Source organism: Somniosus microcephalus, chromosome 33 (genome assembly GCF_052327205.1).
Source record: "Somniosus microcephalus isolate GS21.2 chromosome 33, FLI_Smic_1.0, whole genome shotgun sequence".
Lineage (NCBI taxonomy): Eukaryota > Metazoa > Chordata > Chondrichthyes > Squaliformes > Somniosidae > Somniosus > Somniosus microcephalus.
The window spans coordinates 29,854,044-29,875,646 of NC_141019.1; the positions used below are offsets into that span (position 1 = coordinate 29,854,044).

Below are 21,603 nucleotides of genomic sequence, written 5' to 3' on the forward strand. Positions count from 1 at the left end.
GGTAAACGTGGCATTGTTCTATGCAGAGAAATAAAGGGCATTCATCTCTGTGTCGAACTGCGGTCGATCAGCACGATTGCAACAGGGTGAGTACATTTTTGCTGATGCTCCATGTGATGGAAGCATGACCTGTACACACACGACGCTACATCACCAATAGTGTATTATTTTGTATATTTTAAATTGATGGACAACAAAGTTCAACAAGTAACTGGTTTATTTGGTATAAAGTCTGATTTACTTACTGCATCATCACAACATCAGCAGAAAACAAAATGACTTCCCTCAGGACCCCTAACCTGGATCTTAAAAAAAACTATAGCAGTCTTACAGATGCCTGCAGGCCAATCACAATTCGATATGCAAATATTACAAATAGAGGGAGCTAATCGCTCATCCACTCATCCAACCAATCAGGACACATTTGTTCACAGTCACACACAAAACTTGTAATTATTAAAACAAGCCAAGTAAGAAGATAAACATATATTGATTAAGAAATTCCTTAGTAATTAAGATTCCATCTCTGTTAGTAATTTTAAGAGAGGACCTGTGGGGAAAAAAAGAAAGAAATACAAAAAAAACAATATTATGCTAGCATGTGCTTTTTTGGGCAAAATTCCCAAGCTAAACTTCCCGTGGAAAATTTCCGGAAATTTACCAGAAACTTTCCACCCCTTTGCAACCCTAGTGAAGAGGGAGTAGAGGAGGGGGCTCAGCACACATCCTTGTGGGGCCCCCGTGTTCAGGGTCGGGAGGGGGGGGGGGGCGGAGGTGTGGTTACCTAATTTGACAGACTAGGGTCTGTTTGTTAGGAAGTCCAGGGTCCAGTTGCAGAGGGAAGTGTTCAGGCCAAGAGTTTGGTGGCCAGCTTGTTGGGGACGATAGTGTTGAATGCTGAGCTGTAGTCTATGAACAGCATTCTGATGTAGGTTTCCTTACCATCTAAGTGATTCAGTGCCGAGTGTAGAGCAGTTGTGATTGCATCCTCCGTTGATCTGTTTGCACGATAGGCAAACTGGTGTTGGTCAAGAGAGGCGGGAACACTGGCTTTGATGTGAGCTAAGACCAGTCTCTCGAAACACTTCATTATGATGGGTGTGAGTGCGACAGGTCGATAGTCGTTCAGGCACGTCACAGCCGTTTGTTTTGGCACAGGAATAATGGTAGCGGTCTTGAAGCATGTAGGGACTACTGCCTGGGCCAATGACAGATTGAAGATGGCGGTGAAGACATCAGCCAGCTGATCAGCACATTCCTTGAGTACCCGTCCAGGGATGCTATCCGGTCCAGCAGCCTTTCGTGTGTTCACTCCGCGTAGAACACCCCTTACGTAGAATACCCCTTAAGTATGCATGCCTCAAAGTGTTGCCTGTCAACTTGTTCCAGATTTACTGCCCATGCCAAGCCCTTTGCAACCTTACAGCTCTTTCCTACTATCCCAGCATTACCATACATCAACAAGAAACATAGTCAAGCTGCAACTAACAACTGAAAGTTTGGCGCACTCAATCTTCACACATCCAGCCATTGTAACATGACCTACCTTTTTATAATGCATGGTTACTTGCTAAATCCAGGCTGGGTTGTGGATTGATCGCATGTCTGTCCCTGTATACGTGATCCTTTAGCTTACAACATCTCAGGAATCCTTCTCTTCCCACCCTGGGATCCTTGCATTTAACAGCATGTAGGGATTAGGGGGAAGGTGAAGCTGCAGGCCTCCCCCAGAAATACAGCACCTCACAGCACCTTGCGTCTCTCTCAGCAACTTGTGCAAGCATTAGCTTGAGGAGGTAGCATCGGGTGGGTCACAGTGCACAGCTGAGAAGGAACAGGGATCTGCTGGTCGAGTGGCCACATTGCTGCCGCCATTTTCTCAAATGCAGCAGTGTGGTGAAATTGGGCAGCCGTGTTATGGGAACGGAGGTGAAAGTGCTGACCAGTGCGTCAGTCACCTGTTCGATGCATGTGTGATTAGCATATAAGCTGATACAGCAGTGCTAGCTTGGACTAAGCCGGCAGCAGAGATGTTGAGAGTAGTGGTGACCTTGCCTCCCACTGACCGAGTCTTGCCTGTGTTGCAGATTGGCTGCAGATTCCCCTGCAGCAGATGGCAAAGCTCTAACTGGCTGCCTGCCGAGGCAGTTATGCTTGGTCATTAGCAGGCAGATGTGCCGAGATCTGCAGATCTGGTTGGTGGCATAACGGTAGGTGCAGCCCATGTGACTCTGGGTCCTACCGCTCTCCCTAGTATGCTTTATTTTATCTTATTTCACTTCGACCATGAAATACTGTATTTGAGATGCATCCAAACCAATCCCCGTCAGTAACTTACCTTCACTTGCCATCTACAGGACTCTGCAGCTTGCCACCTAGATACCTTGTATCTCCCTGCCTTTCTATAAAATTCCTTTTCATGTCCTCTCATTTTTTAACCAGTGACGTGGCAGGCAATACAGGACTCGTTGTTTCAGGACATTCAAGAGCAAACTCAACGCAATGAGTGAAGAAAAATCGTGGCCTTAAATTTTTATTAAATGTATTTTATGAATCATTTTTCAGAAATGTTGAAAAAAATCTTTCATTAAAAAGACTGCACCAAAAAGGTACAATAAAACACTGCAACAAAAACATAACAAAGCCTGTTCCCCTTTAAGGAATCTATTGCAAATGGAGCTTCCCTTGATCCTGTTCAAAATAGGCTTCGTAGAGGAAAAAAAAGCACAATCCCAGTGCAAAAGCCAGGAAATTGCACCAGGTATTAATTTTAATATTTTGACATGCATTCTGGGTCTTTAATGAGCCTCTGGCACAAGAACTATGCAAGATACTGGCAGCTGGCGCAAAATTGTGGGCAGAAGGAATTGGACGCAAAACATGCAGAAGGCCAGATCGCCCAATTGTCCGCTACACCCTGCAGTTGTTTTGCATCTGTACAACTTGTACAGCTGAGCGCAAAATCTATTTTACAACAACCAGACCTGACCCAATATAATTCACGTGACTTTGTCACTCCTGTTTTTTTTAAACTGAGAAACTCAAGGCGAAGGATCAAGGCCCATAGCCAGTGCTGTGAACAGAGTAAGAAACACTCTGGTTGTCCCTTCAACGGTTTAAGGTTGATTCCAATTATTGAACAAATAGAGTATCAGGCACCGCTGAGAGAGCACGCAATGGATTGCAAAATCTTCCTATTTCTGAGCATTTTCCAACTGCCTTTACCACCTTCCTGGCATTTCTTTGTACAGGAAACTTTGGTTTATCCGGAGGTTATAGGTCCGGAATACTCGATCTAACAGCAAAAATCAGGAGCCGTTTTCTATAAGTTTTTTTAGTTCTCGTTGCTTTTTTCCCCCCAGTCAGGCACTGCCAGGTCTGTAGCTATAGCAACAGCTTCAGCTAGAGACGCTTGCAGCTGCAGCCGACTGTTTAGAAGCTGTTGCTAAGCAACAGTGTTTGTTGTCAGATACGGAGATGAAAACCTCCGTATGCTTCAACATTAACTTTATATGTCCGGCAGTTTTGATAGATCGGCAACAGCTCGGTCCCGTCGGTGCCGGATATCCTGTAGTGGGTGGTTCAACAGCATTTCCCAGCATTCTCTGCAATGTTCTGAGCAGAAGCAGCCCTTTGGCTGATGAGGGTCAGAAATGTTTCACATTTGCCCCAAAGCAAAATGCTCCCTTTGTTGTCACAATAAAGCTTTCTGCTTTGCAGGGAGGCTGTTGCAGAGGGAGGTACAGGGCTACGGGGAGAAAGCTGGGTAGTGAGGTTAATGTTGGATTACTTTAGCAAAGAGACAACATGGAAACGATGGGTCGAATGGCCTCCTGCGCTGTAAACTTTGCAGACCCATGCCTTGACTTTGATTCTGTTAACACTGGGGTTGCAGGCGTACCCATGCCTGTAGTGTCGGGTAGGTTACAATCTAAAGCCCACCCCTTCATTTGTCTCTGCTCCCTGCACATAGGAAATGCAAGTTGATTGGCTGCCGGCTACAAAACCTGGCTAGTCAGCAGCATTTGAATGGAAGATGCTCATCCTTAAAGGGGAGACATGTTTTCTTCTCTGAAATGCATAATGGCTGGAAGGAGTAACTTGGCAAAACATCCCCTTCAGTGATCGAGCTCTGGATGCCCTGCTACAGAAAGTCCCCCCTCCTGCAAATACAGCATCTCGGGCTGCCTGGAAGGAGATAGCGGAGCAGGTTAGTGCAATGTTCCAGGTCCACTGAAGCTTGGAACAAATGTACAAGAAGTTTTCAGGCATTCGCAGAAGTGGAGATGGCCCTAATTCTCTTCTCCAGGGACACTGGCAGGCGTTGGCGAGGCTGAGTTTGGAGGCATAGTGCCAACGCTGTGCAAGTATTCTTGTTTGACATCTTTCCCACACTCCCTTCCCTGAGGCGACCTCACATAAAATACCTTGTTATATTACCTAGGGGATGCACTGTAATTGGCTGCCCTTTTCTTTTCCTATATGTTCGTCCCAATGTGAGGGCCCAGAACGAAGTGACACTATGATAATGCACATCACACCAGGTTGCGTCAAGCGCTTTCCTCCACTCAGCACCTGTCCAGCTACTAGCGGCAATGAATGAGTTTGAGGAAGGGGTAAAACACTACGCACGAGTGAGGAGGAGCATGTGGAGGGGACAGGAGAGAAAGAGTCCAGATCAGAGTGTCTTCAGTCCATGTGCAAAGGATTTCTATCCTCCTGGGTCTGCCTTCAGACATGAGTTGAACATGTGCCTTGTGCTCCTGCATCATTACTGTCCATGAACAGCATGCAGCAGAGCACCTTGGCTATCACTACAGTGCTGTAGGAGGTATTTATTCAAATGCAGAGTACCAAGGAGAGATTGGCATCTTCACAGCCCTCTGCAGGGGACCTCCAACCAGTGAGGGACCAAGGACTGAACTGTGTTCTCTCAGGAATGCTGCAACTCAAACCATGGAGATCTTCACCCAGCTTCAGGAGCAGCTGGCTTTCAAATAGGATATTGTTTGGAAAGATGGCTGGCTGAAGCAGTATTCAAGACACCCAATGGACTTGATGTCGGGTGCCCACTTGCAGTGTCCATCACCAATGGCATGGTTACAGAGGGGCCAGTGAGGTGGCTTCTTCTCGGTATCTCATGTTCTCCCAGTCCAGCCAGATCCCATGAAGGGGTGGACAGGCCCTGGCAGCCAATGAATTGTCGCATCTAGCTCCAGCTGTTGCAGGGACATCTGGAGCCCCTGCACCCAGTGGATCACAGCCACGCCCATCCTAGGAGGCTTGCGCCTCCCCACCTCCTGCCACCACAATTGCTCCTCCCACTTGAGCAATACCTTGTCACACTTTAAGGTTAAGATGTGGAGCTAACCCACCTTATGGAGTCACCATGAAAAAGCATGGTTGTTGGAAATGGATCACTTCAGTTTTGTACAGGCACTGAAGTAAATTGTGAAACTTTCTTTTCCCTTTTTTGTTTCAGTGCTGTTTGAGGTTGAAGGCTGTGAGTGCAATGGTGGGCCACCTGCCAAGTCAGCATAGCAACAGGGAATGCGCTGTTTATATAGCTGGCACTGTATGGGATCTCTGTTTGGTCAAAGACCATAGGTGGGAGTAAGTTTTGCTTACCAGAAGTAATTCTGTAAGAGCTTTGGGCCACTCCCCCTACCTGAACATCATGACCCTCCATGTCTGCCTCCTCTCCTTCCTGTCTTCATGTGGACCTTCATCGGACTACTCTATCCTCCAGCTGCATGCTCATCCCCCTCTCAATTGCAAAATTGTGCCTGGGCAGCAGGCAGTAATAATTTTTGGGTACAGCACCGCACCCAACAGAATCATTGCTTCAGCATCCCAGTGGTGTGCGCCACAGTGAAATGGGCCTTGTTGTTGTGGGTGCTCCATGTGTAACAGCCAATACAGTGGGGTGGCTTTGTTCCAGTGAGAAACTATCCTGCACGTTAATGGAGTGGTACCCCTTCCTCTTTGTTGGCACTAGAGTTATTGTGAAGAGCCTTAATGGCCATATGGGTACCATCTAACACCCCAGGCTCTTGTGAAGCCTCCCAGATGGTAAAGTCCTGTGCCCTCTCCAGTTGGTATCTCTCTTCCACTGGACAAACATGGCATGTTTTGTGCAGAAATGCACTGCAGCGGGCTCATCTGGTAAATGCCCCTTCACGGTGGCCTGGAAGGATTAATGCAGTGGTGATCCTGAGCTGTTCCGACTTGTGCCATGAAGCAGTGGTGGCGAATATGCAGCTCATCTGACATGCCCGGGTAGGAGTGGCAGGTGCCTAAGTGCCTCTGAGGTGCCTTTTGGACCTGCAGATGATGTCTCCTCACAAGGTGGCCCTCCTCATCCAAATCATGCAGCAGTCTGGTAGTAGTCACACCGGCCGCGAGGCGGGTCTGGGACGGCCGGAGTTGGTGTCGTGGTCCCAGCCTGCTGCCTACTACAGCCCGCACACGCCAAGTGATTTTACGTTGATTGAGCTTGTTAAGTCCGCCCTGTGAGGTATCCAGACAATTAAAAGCAGCTCAAAATTGGGCATCCATGAGGCGCTGTGGACCATCAGCAGCAGCAGAATTGTATTCCACCACAATCTGTAACCTCATGGCCTGGCATATCCCTCACTCTACCATTACCATCAAGCCAGGGGACCAGCCCTGGTTCAACAACGAGTGTAGAAGAGCATACCGGGAGCAGCACCAGGCGAACTTAAAAATGAGCTGCAACACAGGACTACATGCTAAAAAGTGGAAGCAGCATGCTATAGACAGGGCTAAGCGATCCCACAATCAACGGATCAGATCAAAGCTCTGCAGTCCTGCCACATCCAGTCGCGAATGGTGGTGGATCATTAAACAACTAACGGGAGGAGGAGGCTCCATGAATATCCCCATCCTCAATGATGGTGGAGCCCAGCACGTGAGTGCAAAGGACAAAGCTGAAGTGTTTGCAACCATCTTCAGCCAGAAGTGCCGAGTGGATGATCCATATTGGCCTCCTCCCGAGGTCCCCACCATTACAGTAGCCAGTCTTCAGCCAATTCGATTCACTCCACATGATATCAAGAAACGGTTGAGCGCACTGGATACAGCAAAGGCTGTGGGCCCCGACAACATCCTGGCTATCGTGCTGAAGACGTGCTCCAGGACTAGCCGCGCCTCTAGCCAAGCTGTTCCAGTACAGCTACAACACTGGCATCTATCCGACAATGTGGAAAACTGCCCAGGTACGTCCTGTCCACAAAAAGCAGGACTAATCCAACCCGGCCAATTACCGCCCTTTCAGTCTATTCTCAATTATCAGCAAAGTGATGGAAGGTATCATCGACAGTGCTATCAAGCAGCACTTACCAATAACCTGCTCACTGATGCCCAGTTTGGGTTCCGCCAAGACCACTCTGCTCCCGACCTCATTACAGCCTTGGTCCAAACATCGCTGCAGGAGTTCCTCAGGGCAGTGTCCTAGGCCCAATCATCTTCAGCTGCTTCATCAATGACCTTCCCTCCAACATAAGGTCAGAAATGGGGATGTTCGCTGATGACTGCACAGTGTTCAGTGCCATTCACAACTCCTCAGATAATGAAGCAGTCCATGCCCACATGCAACAAGACCTGGATGATGTTCAGGCTTGGGCTGATAAGTGGCAGGTAACATTCGCACCACAGAAGTGCCAGGCAATGACTATCTCCAACAAGCGAGAGCATAACCACCGCCCCTTGACATTCAATGGCATTACCATCGCCGAATCCCCCACCATCAACATCCTGGTGTTCACCATTGACCAGAAACTTAACTGTACCAGCCACATAAATACTGTGGCAACAAGAGCAGGTCAGAGGCTGGGTATTCTGCGGTGAGTGTCTCACCTCCTGACTCCCCAAAGCCTTTCCACCATCTACAAGGCACAAGTAAGGAGTGTGATGGAATACTCTCCACTTGCTTGGATGAGTGCAGCTCCAACAACACTCAAGAAGCTCGACACCATCCAGGACAAAGCAGCCCGCTTGATTGGCACCCCATCCACCACCTTAAACATTCACTCCCTCCACCACCGGCGCACCGTGGCTGCAGTGTGTACCATCTACAAGATGCACTGCAGCACCTCCCAAATCTGTGATCTCTACCACCTAGAAGGACAAGGGCAGCAGGTGCATGGGAACACCACCACCACCTCCAAGTCACACACCATCCTGGCTTAGAAGTATATCGCCGATCCTTCATCGTCGCTGGGTTAAAATCCTGGAACTCCTTCCCTAACAGCACTGTGGGAGCACCTTCACCACACGGACTGCAGTGGTTCAAGAAGGAGGCTCACCACCACCTTCTCGGGGGCAATTAGGGATGGGCAATAAATGCCGGCCCTGCCAGCGACGCCCACATCCCATAAACATTTTTTTTTTTTTTTTTTTTAAAAGGAAGCGGGTCTGATGATGTCATTTGATGACGCGTCATCAGCCGGTTTCCTTAAAGGGGCCATGTCCAAATTGATTTTGACAATTGTGCTGTCAGTGTTCTACCGCATTGAGGTGCTGCAGACACTGACGAGCACTGCACAAAGGTGCACGGCTGCACCCAGGCTCTCCGCCATATGTTTATGGAGGGAGTCACAGCACGCAGGGAGGTTCTCTTCCCTTCCCATCACAGAAGAGACCTCCCCAGGAGATCACCACAGCCTGGTTGAACATTGCACAGGAGGGTACAAGCAGGAATGTGGTCAGGAGGACCAGGCTGCAGTGGCGCAAACCTTTCAATGATCCCAGTAGATCACGAAACATTACTGCCAAGCCAACCTCATCCTGCTGTGCCACTCATCACATCCACATTATTCTGCCTTCCCTACCCTACTTCTGCACATCCTTACTCACACCAACTTACCTTGCACCTCCACCCATCCCTCTCTATCTACATTATCACTTCCCCATTTCACAAGCCACCCCTCACACTCATCCTCACCCTACTGCAAGCATACCAACTAACAACACACGAGGGTAGGCACTTGGGTGGTTTAGCCAATGTTCATGGTAATGTGCTGTCAAACATTGAAACTGTTATTTTCAGCACTTTGTGTTCTTGGACAGATTTGTGTGCACCTTTGGAAGTGGCTTAGTGAGTTGCAGTGAATGGTGAGACATAATTGTACCCCCCGCAATGGTGATGAGTATGAAAGGAATGGCTTGGACATTGTAGGGATGCGTTATGGTGTTGGTGTGGGGTGGTGCCAGCCTGGCGCATCATGTGGCAGCCAGGGTGTACAGCGTCAAGTGAAGTAAATCTGGCCATGGTGAGGCCATCCCTGGCCTCCCGGGCAGCAATGTGTTCGGGTGCTGATGCCCTGTGTACTGCGCAGCATCAGGTGATTGCGGAGAAGGTTGGTGTTGTTGTTGTTTCTGCTGGTGTGCCCGGTAATGCTGGTGTTGGGGCTGATCGTGGTGGGATTCTGAGGACCAAGGTGAGATTTTTTTTTTTAAGGGCAACGAAGCTGATGGAATAGATGGCAGGTGAGGTTGAGCTGACCGAAGCGATCTGTCAATGGTGAGAGAGGTTGTTCCAATGAGGTGGCACTGGATAGAGAGTTTGCTCCAAACACTTGCAAGCTGCAGAAAGCTCAATCTGTCTTCCAAATGCAGTAAGCAACAGTTTCTGAGCTTTGAAAGTGAACAGCTGTAACATGGGATCTCTTATACAACTTTGGCAGCTGTCAGCTCATGCGATAATTCAATGCTGAATCCACTCACGACATGCCGAGCTGACGTTTTCCCCGAGCAGCGGGTGACCCGCGTGTTCCCCGTAACCCGTGTGTTCCCGGAGCAGCGGGGGACCCGTGTGTTCCCGGAGCAGCGGCGGACCCGTGTGTTCCCGGAGCAGCGGGGGACCCGTGTGTTCCCCAAGCAGCGGGGGACCCGTGCGTCCCCCGTAACCCGTGTGTTCCCCGAGATGGGTCCCCCGTAACCCGTGTGTTCCTGGAGCAGCGGCGGACCCGTGTGTTCCCAGAGCAGCGGCGGACCCGTGTGTTCCCGGAGCAGCGGGGGACCCGTGTGTCCCTCGTAACCCGTGTGTTCCCCAAGCAGCGGGGGACCCGTGTGTCCCCCGTAACCCGTGTGTTCCCGGAGCAGCGGGTGACCCGTGTGTTCCCCGAGCAGAGGGTGACCAGTGTGTTCCCGGAGCAGCGGGTGACCCGTGTGTTCCCGGAGCAGCGGGGGACCCGTGTGTCCCCTGTAACCCGTGTGTTCCCGGAGCAGCGGGTGACCCGTGTGTTCCCCGAGCAGAGGGTGACCAGTGTGTTCCCGGAGCAGCGGGTGACCCGTGTGTTCCCGGAGCAGCGGGGGACCCGTGTGTCCCCTGTAACCCGTGTGTTCCTGGAGCAGCGGGGGACCTGTGTGTTCCCGGAGCAGCGGGGGACCCGTGTGTTCCCGGAGCAGCGGCGGACCCGTGTGTTCCCGGAGCAGCGGGGGACCCGTGTGTTCCCCGTAACCCGTGTGTTCCCGGAGCAGCGGGGGACCCGTGTGTTCCCGGAGCAGCGGCGGACCCGTGTGTTCCCGGAGCAGCGGGGGACCCGTGTGTTCCCCGTAACCCGTGTGTTCCCGGAGCAGCGGGGGACCCGTGTGTTCCCCGTAACCCGTGTGTTCCCGGAGCAGCGGGGGACCCGTGTGTTCCTGGAGCAGCAGGGGACCCGTGTGTCCCTCGTAACCCGTGTGTTCCCGGAGCAGCGGGGGACCCGTGTGTTCCCGGAGCAGCGGGGGACCCGTGTGTTCCCCGTAACCCGTGTGTTCCCGGAGCAGCGGGGGACCCGTCTGTCCCTCGTAACCCGTGTGTTCCCCAAGCAGCGGGGGACCCGTGTGTCCCTCGTAACCCGTGTGTCCCCCGTAACCCGTGTGTTCCCCGAGCAGCGGGTGACCCGTGTGTCCCCTGTAACCCGTGTGTTCCCCGAGCAGCGGGTGACCCGTGTGTCCCCCGTAACCAGTGTGTTCCCCGAGCAGCGGGTGACCCGCGTGTTCCCCCCCCCCCCCCCCGAGCAGCGGGGGAACACGTAAAATTGAAATGCAGGCTTAAAATAACAGTTAATTGGATGTTAACAACTCATTTAATGATGTGAATTGCCTCCCCCGCCGCTTGGTGTCAGGTCAGTTCTCCGCTGACAGACCCGACACCTGGGAGACAGGCGTGGAGGCGGGTTGACAGCGCGTTCCCTACCCGCTGTCAGTCTTTGCTATTTTGACAACGGACCCACCTCTGAGCGCTGGCAAAATTCAGCCCACCCAATCCCAACCTCCCTGGGTGCCACTTGTATTATTGCACCTATTTGCCACTTTAAATGCAAGTGCTGCACAGAAAAAGGAATGATCATGCAAGAAGACAGCAACAGGGAAAAAATATTTTCAGAATGTTCAAAGTGCTCCCAGGGGGAAAAAATGGATTTGAAAATCCAGCCAAAGCAACAAGCTTTAAGAGGGCCTATAGAGCAGGTCTGCTCTAGTGCTGATTCGCCCAGTTTTTACACGCATACATGGAACCCAACTTGGTTAATTAGAACGAACTTGCATTTGTATCTTTCACAACCTCAGGGCATCACAAAGTGTTTCAAAGTCAATGAAGTACTTTTGCCACGTTTCCTACATTGCAACAGTGACTACATTTCAAAAGTACTTCATTGGCTGTAAAGTGCTTTGGGACGTCTTGAAGTGGTGAAAGGGGCTATATAAGTGCAAGTTCTTTCTTTCCGCAGAATTTCTCCCAGGTTTGATGTGTGTATTTCTAAATTTGATGTGATGTATCCCACAACTAACATGAAAAAAGTAATTGAATAAAATGTTCATTTTTTTATAACTGGGTTTGGGCAGTCTTTAAATTGGCAAAATTTGTGGAACAGTTTTCATGTGAATTTAGTTTCTTGCCTTCTCTCAGCCCTTCTCCTTTCCCTCCTCCCCCCACCAACACCATTGCTGCCCGAGAGGACAGTTAGTGATCTGCCTCTGGCCTCTGCCAGTGCCTCTCTGTAACTGGGCTGTGTGACTCCCCTCAGCACTTCCCTCCAACAGTCTGGCCAAAGAAAATCACAGAGAAAATCTGCTAGCGCCTTTGACCTTTGGTAACGGCTACTCTGTTTGACATCAGGACTGTGAATCCAGAGACCCCTGATCACACGTGGCCTTCAACTCACTAACTGACAAGTCCTGGATCACAATTGAATGAGTTACTTAGACAATCCAAAAAAAGGACACCACTCTGCCCCATGCTTTGAAGCCAGTATACGGTACACTCTGAGATTCTCTAAAATGGGGTTTCCTCTGTTGTCTTTCCCTCTGTAGTTACATTGGTGACTGTGAAATCAATGTTGAAGTGAAGAAGTATTTCTGCAAAGCTGGAGTGAATGGTATCCAGGTAGGTCACTTGATGGGAAATTGTAAAGCTCAGCGCACCTTGTAAATCTGTGTCTCTGTTTTGTGCACCTTTGTTACAAATGATGCAAAAGGAATCCCAATCTGTTTAAAATGTCACCTTTGATGGCTCAGTAGGCGAATACATCATTAGGTGTGGTTCTGAGCCACACAGACCTGGAAGATTCCAGGTTTCATCCTCGGCCTGTGCTCAGATCACTGGTGCACTGTGCTCAGATCACTGGTGCAGCAGTGAGGGCATGACCCCTGGTCTTGGTGTGCCCAGGCTAGGGAGGGGCAAAACTGGCCAAGATTCCCAGTCATGGAAAGTATGTGGGTGTGGAGGTTAGATCAGATTTGGTGGTAAGGGCTCTCACGACTGAATAGAGCCACCCAATCCCCTTCCCCAGAGCCACTGATTATGGGGAACACAGAGCAGCACCAGAGCTGCTGTTAAGACCCTGCATTGACATCAGTTTTCAAATAAAGGAACAAGCAGCACAAGATTGAACTGAAGAAGTCACTTACAATTTCCTGTAAGACTGCAGGTTGCACCAATGAATAATATCAGCATCTTAAGGTTTGCAAGCCATTATTGAACAATGAGAGGGCAAGGGCTGGTTGTGGAGACTGTGAGTTGACACTGAACAAAGCAGGCCCTTGTTACTGTATATTGACTTCTGTATCACTTTTAGTTGGAGCAACTTCAAACTTCTTGTGCTTTCTACTGGATTAAACCTGTCCTAAACGTCAGTGCTTCTGAGCAGGGTTCCTGGATAGATCTGTCATAATCACGAGGAGGTTGCAATAAAAACCTGCAGTTTCCCATACTGTGACAATGCAGCCCCGAGTTGCAGTATTGAGTGACGACCCTGACCACTTTGCCCTTCCAGCCAAAAAGAAGTAACATGATTGTGAAGAAGTTATGAAATGAGGAAAACCGATTTAAGAAATAAAAATGAATGCTACTCTGCCCCACAATGGCAAAAATAAATTGAAGCAATTTTGTACAATCCAAATAAGATATCGGGTACAGGGGTACACACAAGGCCATGCACAGGAGCACACACACGCACATGACATGCCATGCACAGGGACACATGGGCAGGCACAAGGACATGCTATGCACAGGGAAACGCAGACCCGCACGGGGGCAAGCATCTATAGGCAGATGCACGTGAACATCAGATGTAGATGGCCACCTTCCTCAGGATTTAAAAAATTTGCTAATTATAGGAACAACTGACAAAATTATGGTAGGGACAAAACGCACACCACACCCACAGGCATTTCCTACACCCACAGACACAATGCACCCACTCACATGTCCTACCCACATGCTCTTTAAGCTCTTATTAACCTCACTGGTACCCAGGTAATAAGCCATAGTACTGCGCTAATAATGCCGCCAGCAGCCAATCCGCAGCCAGCAGCCAATCTGCAGCCAACCGCCAGCAGCCAATCCGCAGCTAGCCAGTAGCAGCTAGCCACCAGCAGCCAATCCGCAGCCAGCCGCCAATCCACAGCCAACCAGTAGCAGCTAGCCACCAGCAGCCAATCTGTAGCCAGCCACCCGCAGCCAACCAACAGCAGCTAATCTGCAGCCAGCCAGTAGCAGCTAGCCACCAGCAGCCAATCCGCAGCCAGCCGCCTGCCGTTTGCCGCCAGCAGCCAATCCGCAGCCAGCCGCCTGCCGTTTGCCGCCAGCAGCCAATCCACAGCCAGCCAGTAGCAGCTAGCCACCCGCAGCCAACCAATAGCAGCCAATCTGCAGCCAGCATCAGCTAGTTTACAGCAATCAGTGGACCAGGCAGTCTACTGTCAGCTACCTGTAGCAGAATGGTTTGGTTTCAGGCAGCCCAGGTTACAAGAGCATTGGGGTCAGAACAAGAGCAATGGTGGGCAAAGGAATGAGCTATGTGGCAGAAGCAGAAACAGTGAAACACCTCAGTATTAATCAGAATCTTACTGCAACAGCTGATATTATGTAAATTGCCTGATTGACATGATGATTCTGTGTGAGGTGAGCTTGGGGAGAAAACCACATGCCTGTCCAGTAATCTTGGCCATAAACCTGCATCGTGTGCGACACATTTCTCCTGAGGTGTCCTAGCAGTTATTGTTCGGCCGTCTGTTCCTTCAGTTGCTGATTTTTTATCCATCTTTCCTGCAGCTCCATGGGATGCTTCGCGTGATCCTTGAGCCCTTGATTGGTGACATGCCATTGGTGGGAGCAGTGACCCTGTTCTTCATCCGACGCCCAGTAAGTGTGTTGTTGTGGAAGCAAAAAACAAACCAATGTAACCGAAGACGAGGGATTAGTACAGGACTGCTTAACTGGGGATCAGTGAGATCTTGACTTGGGATTAGTACAGCACTACTGTAAATGATCTCCGGCTGTACTCTGCAGGAATGGTTTATAAGGAGCCAAGTCATGTTGAATGTGTTAATTCCCCATTATTTGCTGTTTTCTCTGTAGTAAATAAAACAGGATCAGGCTCAGCTGTGATATCTCCCATGATTGAATAGCCTGCAGACACTCACTGCCTGGCCTCACACATAGAGTGGCCACTTGGTGAGGCACTGGAGGGCTGTTCACGCCCTACCCCAGCCTGTCTGCACCAAGGCCCTACCCCGGCGGGAGTCTGCACCAAGGCCCTACCCCGGCGGGAGTCTGCACCAAGGCCCTACCCCGGCGGGAGTCTGCACCAAGGCCCTACCCCGGCGGGAGTCTGCACCAAGGCCCTACCCCGGCGGGAGTCTGCACCAAGGCCCTACCCCGGCGGGAGTCTGCACCAAGGCCCTACCCCGGCGGGAGTCTGCACCAAGGCCCTACCCCGGCGGGAGTCTGCACCAAGGCCCTACCCCGGCGGGAGTCTGCACCAAGGCCCTACCCCGGCGGGAGTCTGCACCAAGGCCCTACCCCGGCGGGAGTCTGCACCAAGGCCCTACCCCGGCGGGAGTCTGCACCAAGGCCCTACCCCGGCAGGAGTCTGCACCAAGGCCCTACCCCGGCGGGAGTCTGCACCAAGGCCCTACCCCGGCGGGAGTCTGCACCAAGGCCCTACCCCGGCGGGAGTCTGCACCAAGGCCCTACCCCGGCGGGAGTCTGCACCAAGGCCCTACCCCGGCGCGAGTCTGCACCAAGGCCCTACCCCGGCGCGAGTCTGCACCATTAGTACAAATGAGAAGTAGGGAGAAAATTGACGAAAGAAGGAAACACGTACCTAATAGGGCCAATAGTTGGGCTGAGATGTATTGCCAACCTACCAATCAAGGAATCGAGTACAAATCAGGAGAGGTTGCTGTTAAAGACGCTTGATCAGACCCCAATCGGGAGTGCACTTCTCATCACCTAATCATAGGGAATGTATTATTGCCTTTGAGAGCTTTGAGATGAGCAATGAAATCATTCCTGGTATCAGGAATTGATGTGGAAAGGTTAAGGAGGTTGGGCTTCGGAGGTCGGGCGTGTTCTCTTTTTGGGGGGGGCGGGGGAGAAAAGGAGACTTGAATCTGACCTGATTGAGTTTTCAAGATCATGACGTTGTCAACATCGGGGAAATGTTTGGAGTGAGATGATCATGAAGAGTGGCATAGATTAGAAACCTTTTATAAAAAAAATCAAAAAAAAATCAAAGTTACAGTAGTGTAGTAGTTATATTACTGGGTTAGTAATCCAGAGTCCTGGACTAATAATCCAGAGAATGCGAGTTCAAATCCCACTGTGGCAGTATGAGAATTAAATCTGGAAATAAAAAGTTGGTATCAGTAAAAGTGACCATGAAGAACATAAATAGGAGCAGGAGTTGGCCATTTGGCCCCTCGAGCCTGCTCCGCCATTCAATAAGATCATGGCTGATCTTCTACCTCAACTCCACTTTCCTGCACTAGCCCCATATCCCTCGATTCCCTTGCCGCAATTGTTGTAAAATCCCAACTGGTCCACTAATGTCCTTTAGGGAAGGAAACCTGCCATCCTTCTGTGGCCTATAAAGGACTCCAGTCCCACACCAACATGGTTGACTCTTACTGTCTTCTGAAGTGGCCTAGTAAGCCATTCGAGTTGCTGGCTTTGCCACTGACACCCATGTCCTGAGAATAAATAAATAATTTTACAAGATTCCTGTGTATGGTCTTGGTTGACAGGAGTTCTGGTCATAGAGTAAGTCCTGTAGTGACCTATCTTTGACCTGTGCTCCTGTTGTGCACTGGGAGAGGAACATAGAAACATAGAAGATAGGAGCAGGAGTAGGCCATTCGGCCCCTCGAGCCTGCTCCGCCATTCAATGTGATCATGGCTGATCATCCAAATTCAGTACCCGGTCCCTGCTTTCTCCCCATAGCCCTTGATCCCTTTAGCCTTAAGAAATATATCCAACTCCTTGAATATATTTAACGTATTGGCCTCTACTGCCTTCTGTGGTAGAGAATTCCACAGGTTCACCACTCTCTGGGTGAAGAAATTCCTCCTCATTTCTGTCCTAAATGGCCTACCCCTTATCTTTAGACTGTGACCCCTGGTTCTGGACTCCCCGACCATCAGGAACATCCTTCCTGCATCTAGTCTGTCCAGTCCTGTCAGAATTTTATAAGTTTCAATGAGATCCCCTCTCATTCTTCTAAACTCCAGCGAGTACAAGCCCAATCGACCCAATCTCTCCTCATAAGTCATTCCTGCCATCCCAGGTATCAGCCTGGTGAATCTTCGCTGAACTCCCTCCATGGCAAGAACATCCCTCCTCAGATAAGGCGACCAAAACTGCACACAATACTCAAGATGTGGTCTCACGAAGGCCCTGTATAACTGCAGCAAGACATCCTTGTTCCTGTACTCAAACCCTCTCGCTACGAAGGCCAACATACCATTTGCCTTCTTAACCGCCTGCTACACCTGCATGCTTACCTTCAGCGACTGGTGCACAAGGTCTCGTTGCACTTCCCCTCCTCCCAATCTATTGCCATTCAGATAATAATCTGCCTTCCTGTTTTTGCCACCAAAGTGGATAACCTCGCATTTATCCACGTTATACTGCATCTGCCATGCTTTTGCCCAATCACCCAACCTGTCCAAATCATCCTGGAGTTTCTCTGCATCCTCCTCACAGCACACACGCCCACCCAGCTTTGTGTCGTCTGCAAATTTGGAGATATTACATCTAGTTCCCTTGTCTAGATCATTAATATATATTGTGAATAGCTGGGGTCCTAGCACCGATCCCTGCGGTACCCCACTGGTCACTGCCTGCCACTCGGAAAAAGACCCGTTTATTCCAACTCTCTGCTTTCTGTCTGCCAACCAGTTCTCTATCCAAGTCAATACCTTGCCCCCAATCCCATGTGCCTTAACTTTACACGCTAATCTCTTATGCGGGACCTTATCGAAAGCCTTCTGAAAGTCCAAATACACCACATCCACTGGGTCACACAGTTTTACCTGATGAATCTGGGCTTATTTTTATGAGTGACGTGGATCAAAATAGGTCACATTCAAACTAAAATGAATGAGACTTGGCAGGTCTGCACTGGATTTGAATGGTGTCCTAGTTTCAGAGTCACAGGTCTGACATTTTAAGGGGGACTGTTGAGTTTTTAATTGACACCGATCTGTTACACACTAAATTGAAGTACAGTTGAGATTCTGAAAATGATTTAGACACTGTGTCCTTTCAGGTGCTAGACATTAACTGGACGGGACTCACCAACTTGCTGGATATTCCAGGGCTGAGGTAATGATCGTTCATAGGAGCAAAAACATACTGAACCCTCCGAGGATCAAAAATAAAACCAAGGCACTTGAAAGATTATTCCAAGAACAATATGAATTACATTCTAAAGTTCTGGGCGTTTCTCACCTTTTTTCCAAAAATGTTGCACAATATATATTTAAAAACAAAACCAAAGTATGTTGTAAAATGTATTCAATATTACAGTTTCACAAGTATACAAGATTTTGTGAGTCAGATGATTTAATAAGAATTTTAACATTTGTTTAAAAAAATAGACGAGCACAGGGTCCTACTGGGGAATCCTGTAATGAAGATCATTCAGAAACAATACAAACAGCCAAAAATACCACGGTGTACCTGAAACATTTCAGGGAAAGTAAATACTGTTCATTGTGTTGGCCTCTAGTTATCCTTGCCTTTGGAAAAACAGTCTATTTTTGGTAGGTTAGTCTGCTTTGAAATTAACAGTGCCCCTTTAAGTTTATATCCTTTGCAATGGAAGCCTCTGATGAATGTTTTGTTTCTCTCGCTCACTCTATCACACTCTTTCCCACCCCCCCACCCCCTCATTACGCCTCTTGCCTTACTCTGTCTCTTTTCTCCATGGACAGCTCAAAGTCTGACACTGTACTTATGGACACCATTGCCTCCTTCCTGGTTTTGCCGAACCGGATCACCTGCCCTCTTGTTGGAGAACTCCATGTGGCTGAGCTCCGTTCTCCCTTGCCTCGGGTATGTATCGCACCGTGTATGTTTTCACCAAATCACTGCCAACAAAATCATTTCCTGTGGTGGAATGGCCCCAAGGACAGGTGGTGGTATTTTGATGGTGTGTGGGCATCAAGTCCACCTATTTACTGCCCGTTGTTCAGACACTGATATCCTGTTGAGACCAGTGATGTATTAATGCACTTGGTAATAGCACTCGGCCAGCCAATCATAACGCAGTGGTTGTGCCTTGGCCTGTTCGTACTAATAAGCCAGGTGGAGCAGATTGGATGCCCTTTGGAGAACCAGCCCAATCTTTGCTGCGCTGATTTCAATGGGATGAAAGTCGGGCAGGTTCTACAAAAGGCGGGCGATCTGCTCGGCCAGCTTACTGCCCATGGTGATGAAAATGACCCCTCCTCCACCGGTCTACTTTTTAATTGATGTTCCTCTGGGTAGTAGCAACAAGCTCCAATGTCCACAAATGCCTGGTGATAACACTACCAGAAAGAGGGAAATCCCAGCGCTGCTGCCATGTTATACGGTGTGGCCCTACATTACTGCCGACACCAACTAAGTACAAGCTCTCGTGCTGCCCCAGGTGTCCGACTTGTAATAAGCTGCCAGCACTCAGTTAATCTCCATGTCACACGCTCGACGGCATTTCATTATTCCGTATACAATAATCCAGCCCTTCAGAAAGGGGGATTTGAACGTGTCTATTTATTTTTAGGGAATAGTACGGATCTATCTAATTGAAGCGGCGAGCCTGGAGTCGAAGGATACATACGTCAAGGGAATCATCAAAGGAAAATCCGATCCGTATGCGATTGTACGAGTGGGCACACAGGCATTCATGAGCAAGACCATCAATGAGAATGTGAATCCCAAGTGGAATGAAGTGTATGAGGTGGGTGAATATCATTGTATGTTTCACCCAGTCATCAGAACCTTTAAATGTCCTGGTATCCCTGCTGATTAAAGTACTGTTCCTGCGATTCCCAGGGCCCGGGAGGGCAGTTCTGTGGTGTAGTAGCAGTGGGAAGCCGGGATCTGGGGCAGAACTCGGATCTGTGCCTGTTGGGAATCCTGGCATTTTTAGAAATACACCCACCCATTATAATCATATTCTTGAGGAAGGTTCCAGAGCAGCGTTACAGCAAAATCCTGAATTGTGACATGAGTTTGTGACACAGGTATTCTAATAAACCTGGCAGGTGGGGGCTTATCAAACTTTATTTGAAACATTTATTTTTAAGGACATAAGAAATAAGAACAAGAGTCGGCCATTCGGCACTTTGAGCCTGCTCCACCATTCAATAAGATCATGGCTGATCATCTACCTCAACTTCACTTTCCTGCCCGATCCTCATATCCCTTGGTTCCCTTAATATCCAAAACTCTCTCGATCTCTGTCTCCAATGACCGAGCCTCCACAGCCCTCTGGGGTAGAGAATTCCAAAGATTCACCACCCTCTGAGTGAAGAAATTTCTTCTCATCTAAATGGCCGACCCCTTATTCTGAGACTGTGACCCCCAGTTCTAGACTCCCCAACCATGTGAAACATCCTCCCTGCATCTACTCTGCCAAGCCCTGTAAGAATTTTGTATGTTTCAATGAGATCACCTCTCATTCTTCTAAACTCTAGAGAATATAGGCCTAGTCTACTCAATCTCTCCTCATAGGACAATCCCCCCATCCCAGGAACCAGTCTGGTGAACCTTCGTTGCACTCCCTCTAAGGCAAGTATATCCTTCCTTTGGTAAGGAGACCAAAACTGTACACAATACTCCAGGTGTGGTCTCACCAATTCTCTTGTAATAAAGGCTAACATACCATTTTCTTTCCTAATTGCTTGCTGTACCTGCATGTTAACTTTCAGTAATTTTTTCCCAATCTCTCACCATTTAAAAAAAAATTCTACTTTTCTCTTTTTCCTACCAAAGTGGATAACTTCACTTTTCTCCCATTTTTTCCATCTGCCATGTTCTTGCCCACTCGATTAACCTGTCTATATCCTTTTGCAGCTTCTTTGTGTCCTTCTCACAACTTACTTTCCCACCTAGCTTTGTGTAGTCAGCAAACATGGATACATTACACTCTGTCTCCTCATCTAAGTCATTGATACAGATTGTAAATAGCTGAGGCCCAAGCACTGATCCTTGTGGTACCCCACTAGTTGCAGCCTGCCAATCCAAAAATGACCCGTTTATTCCTATTCTCTGTTTTCTGTCCATTAACCAATCTTCAATCCATGCTAATATATTACCCCCAATCCCATGGCCTTTCCTTGTAGGTATAAGTCCCTCCATCCTCTCCCTCGTCTCTCTGAGCCATACACCATACATAGTTGAGAGGGTGTTTGGTGGCCTGTATGTTCTGCACCCTCTGGGGGAGGGGGCGGATTCTACTCTTTGGAGGCGGAGTTCTGGCAGGACGGGACTTCCGCCTTCTCTCAGTATCTTCCCCAGTCCCATAATGTAAATGGAGCAGATTCTCCAGCACCAGCAGCCCAGCATATTACAGGACTGCTTCTGTGGAAATTGGTTCTGTAATATATTGGGGGCATCAGTGTGACATTGAGATCCACCACAGTGTCTCTAATGCTGCTGAAAGGCTTTTTAAAAAATTCTTTTTTATGCGATGTGGGCGTCGCTGGCAAGTCCAGCATTTATTGCCCATCCCTAGTTGCCCTTGAGAAGGTGGTGGTGAGCCGCCTTCTTGAACCGCTGCAGTCTGTGTGGTGAAGGTACTCCCACAGTGCTTAGGGAGGGAGTT

The 21,603-nt window shown here is 49.2% G+C and overlaps 1 protein-coding gene across 1 annotated transcript in view; it reads left to right on the forward strand.

Moving 5' to 3' along the window:
- Positions 1-21,603, forward strand: part of esyt1a (extended synaptotagmin-like protein 1a) — a 145,228-nt gene that overhangs the window by 73,770 nt on the left and 49,855 nt on the right. Inside the window, exons 5-9 of the mRNA XM_085972867.1 lie at positions 12,319-12,391; positions 14,561-14,650; positions 18,061-18,116; positions 18,728-18,848; positions 19,558-19,734. Coding sequence (XP_085828993.1) covers positions 12,319-12,391; positions 14,561-14,650; positions 18,061-18,116; positions 18,728-18,848; positions 19,558-19,734 — 517 coding nt within the window. The remainder of the gene's footprint in view (positions 1-12,318; positions 12,392-14,560; positions 14,651-18,060; positions 18,117-18,727; positions 18,849-19,557; positions 19,735-21,603) is intronic.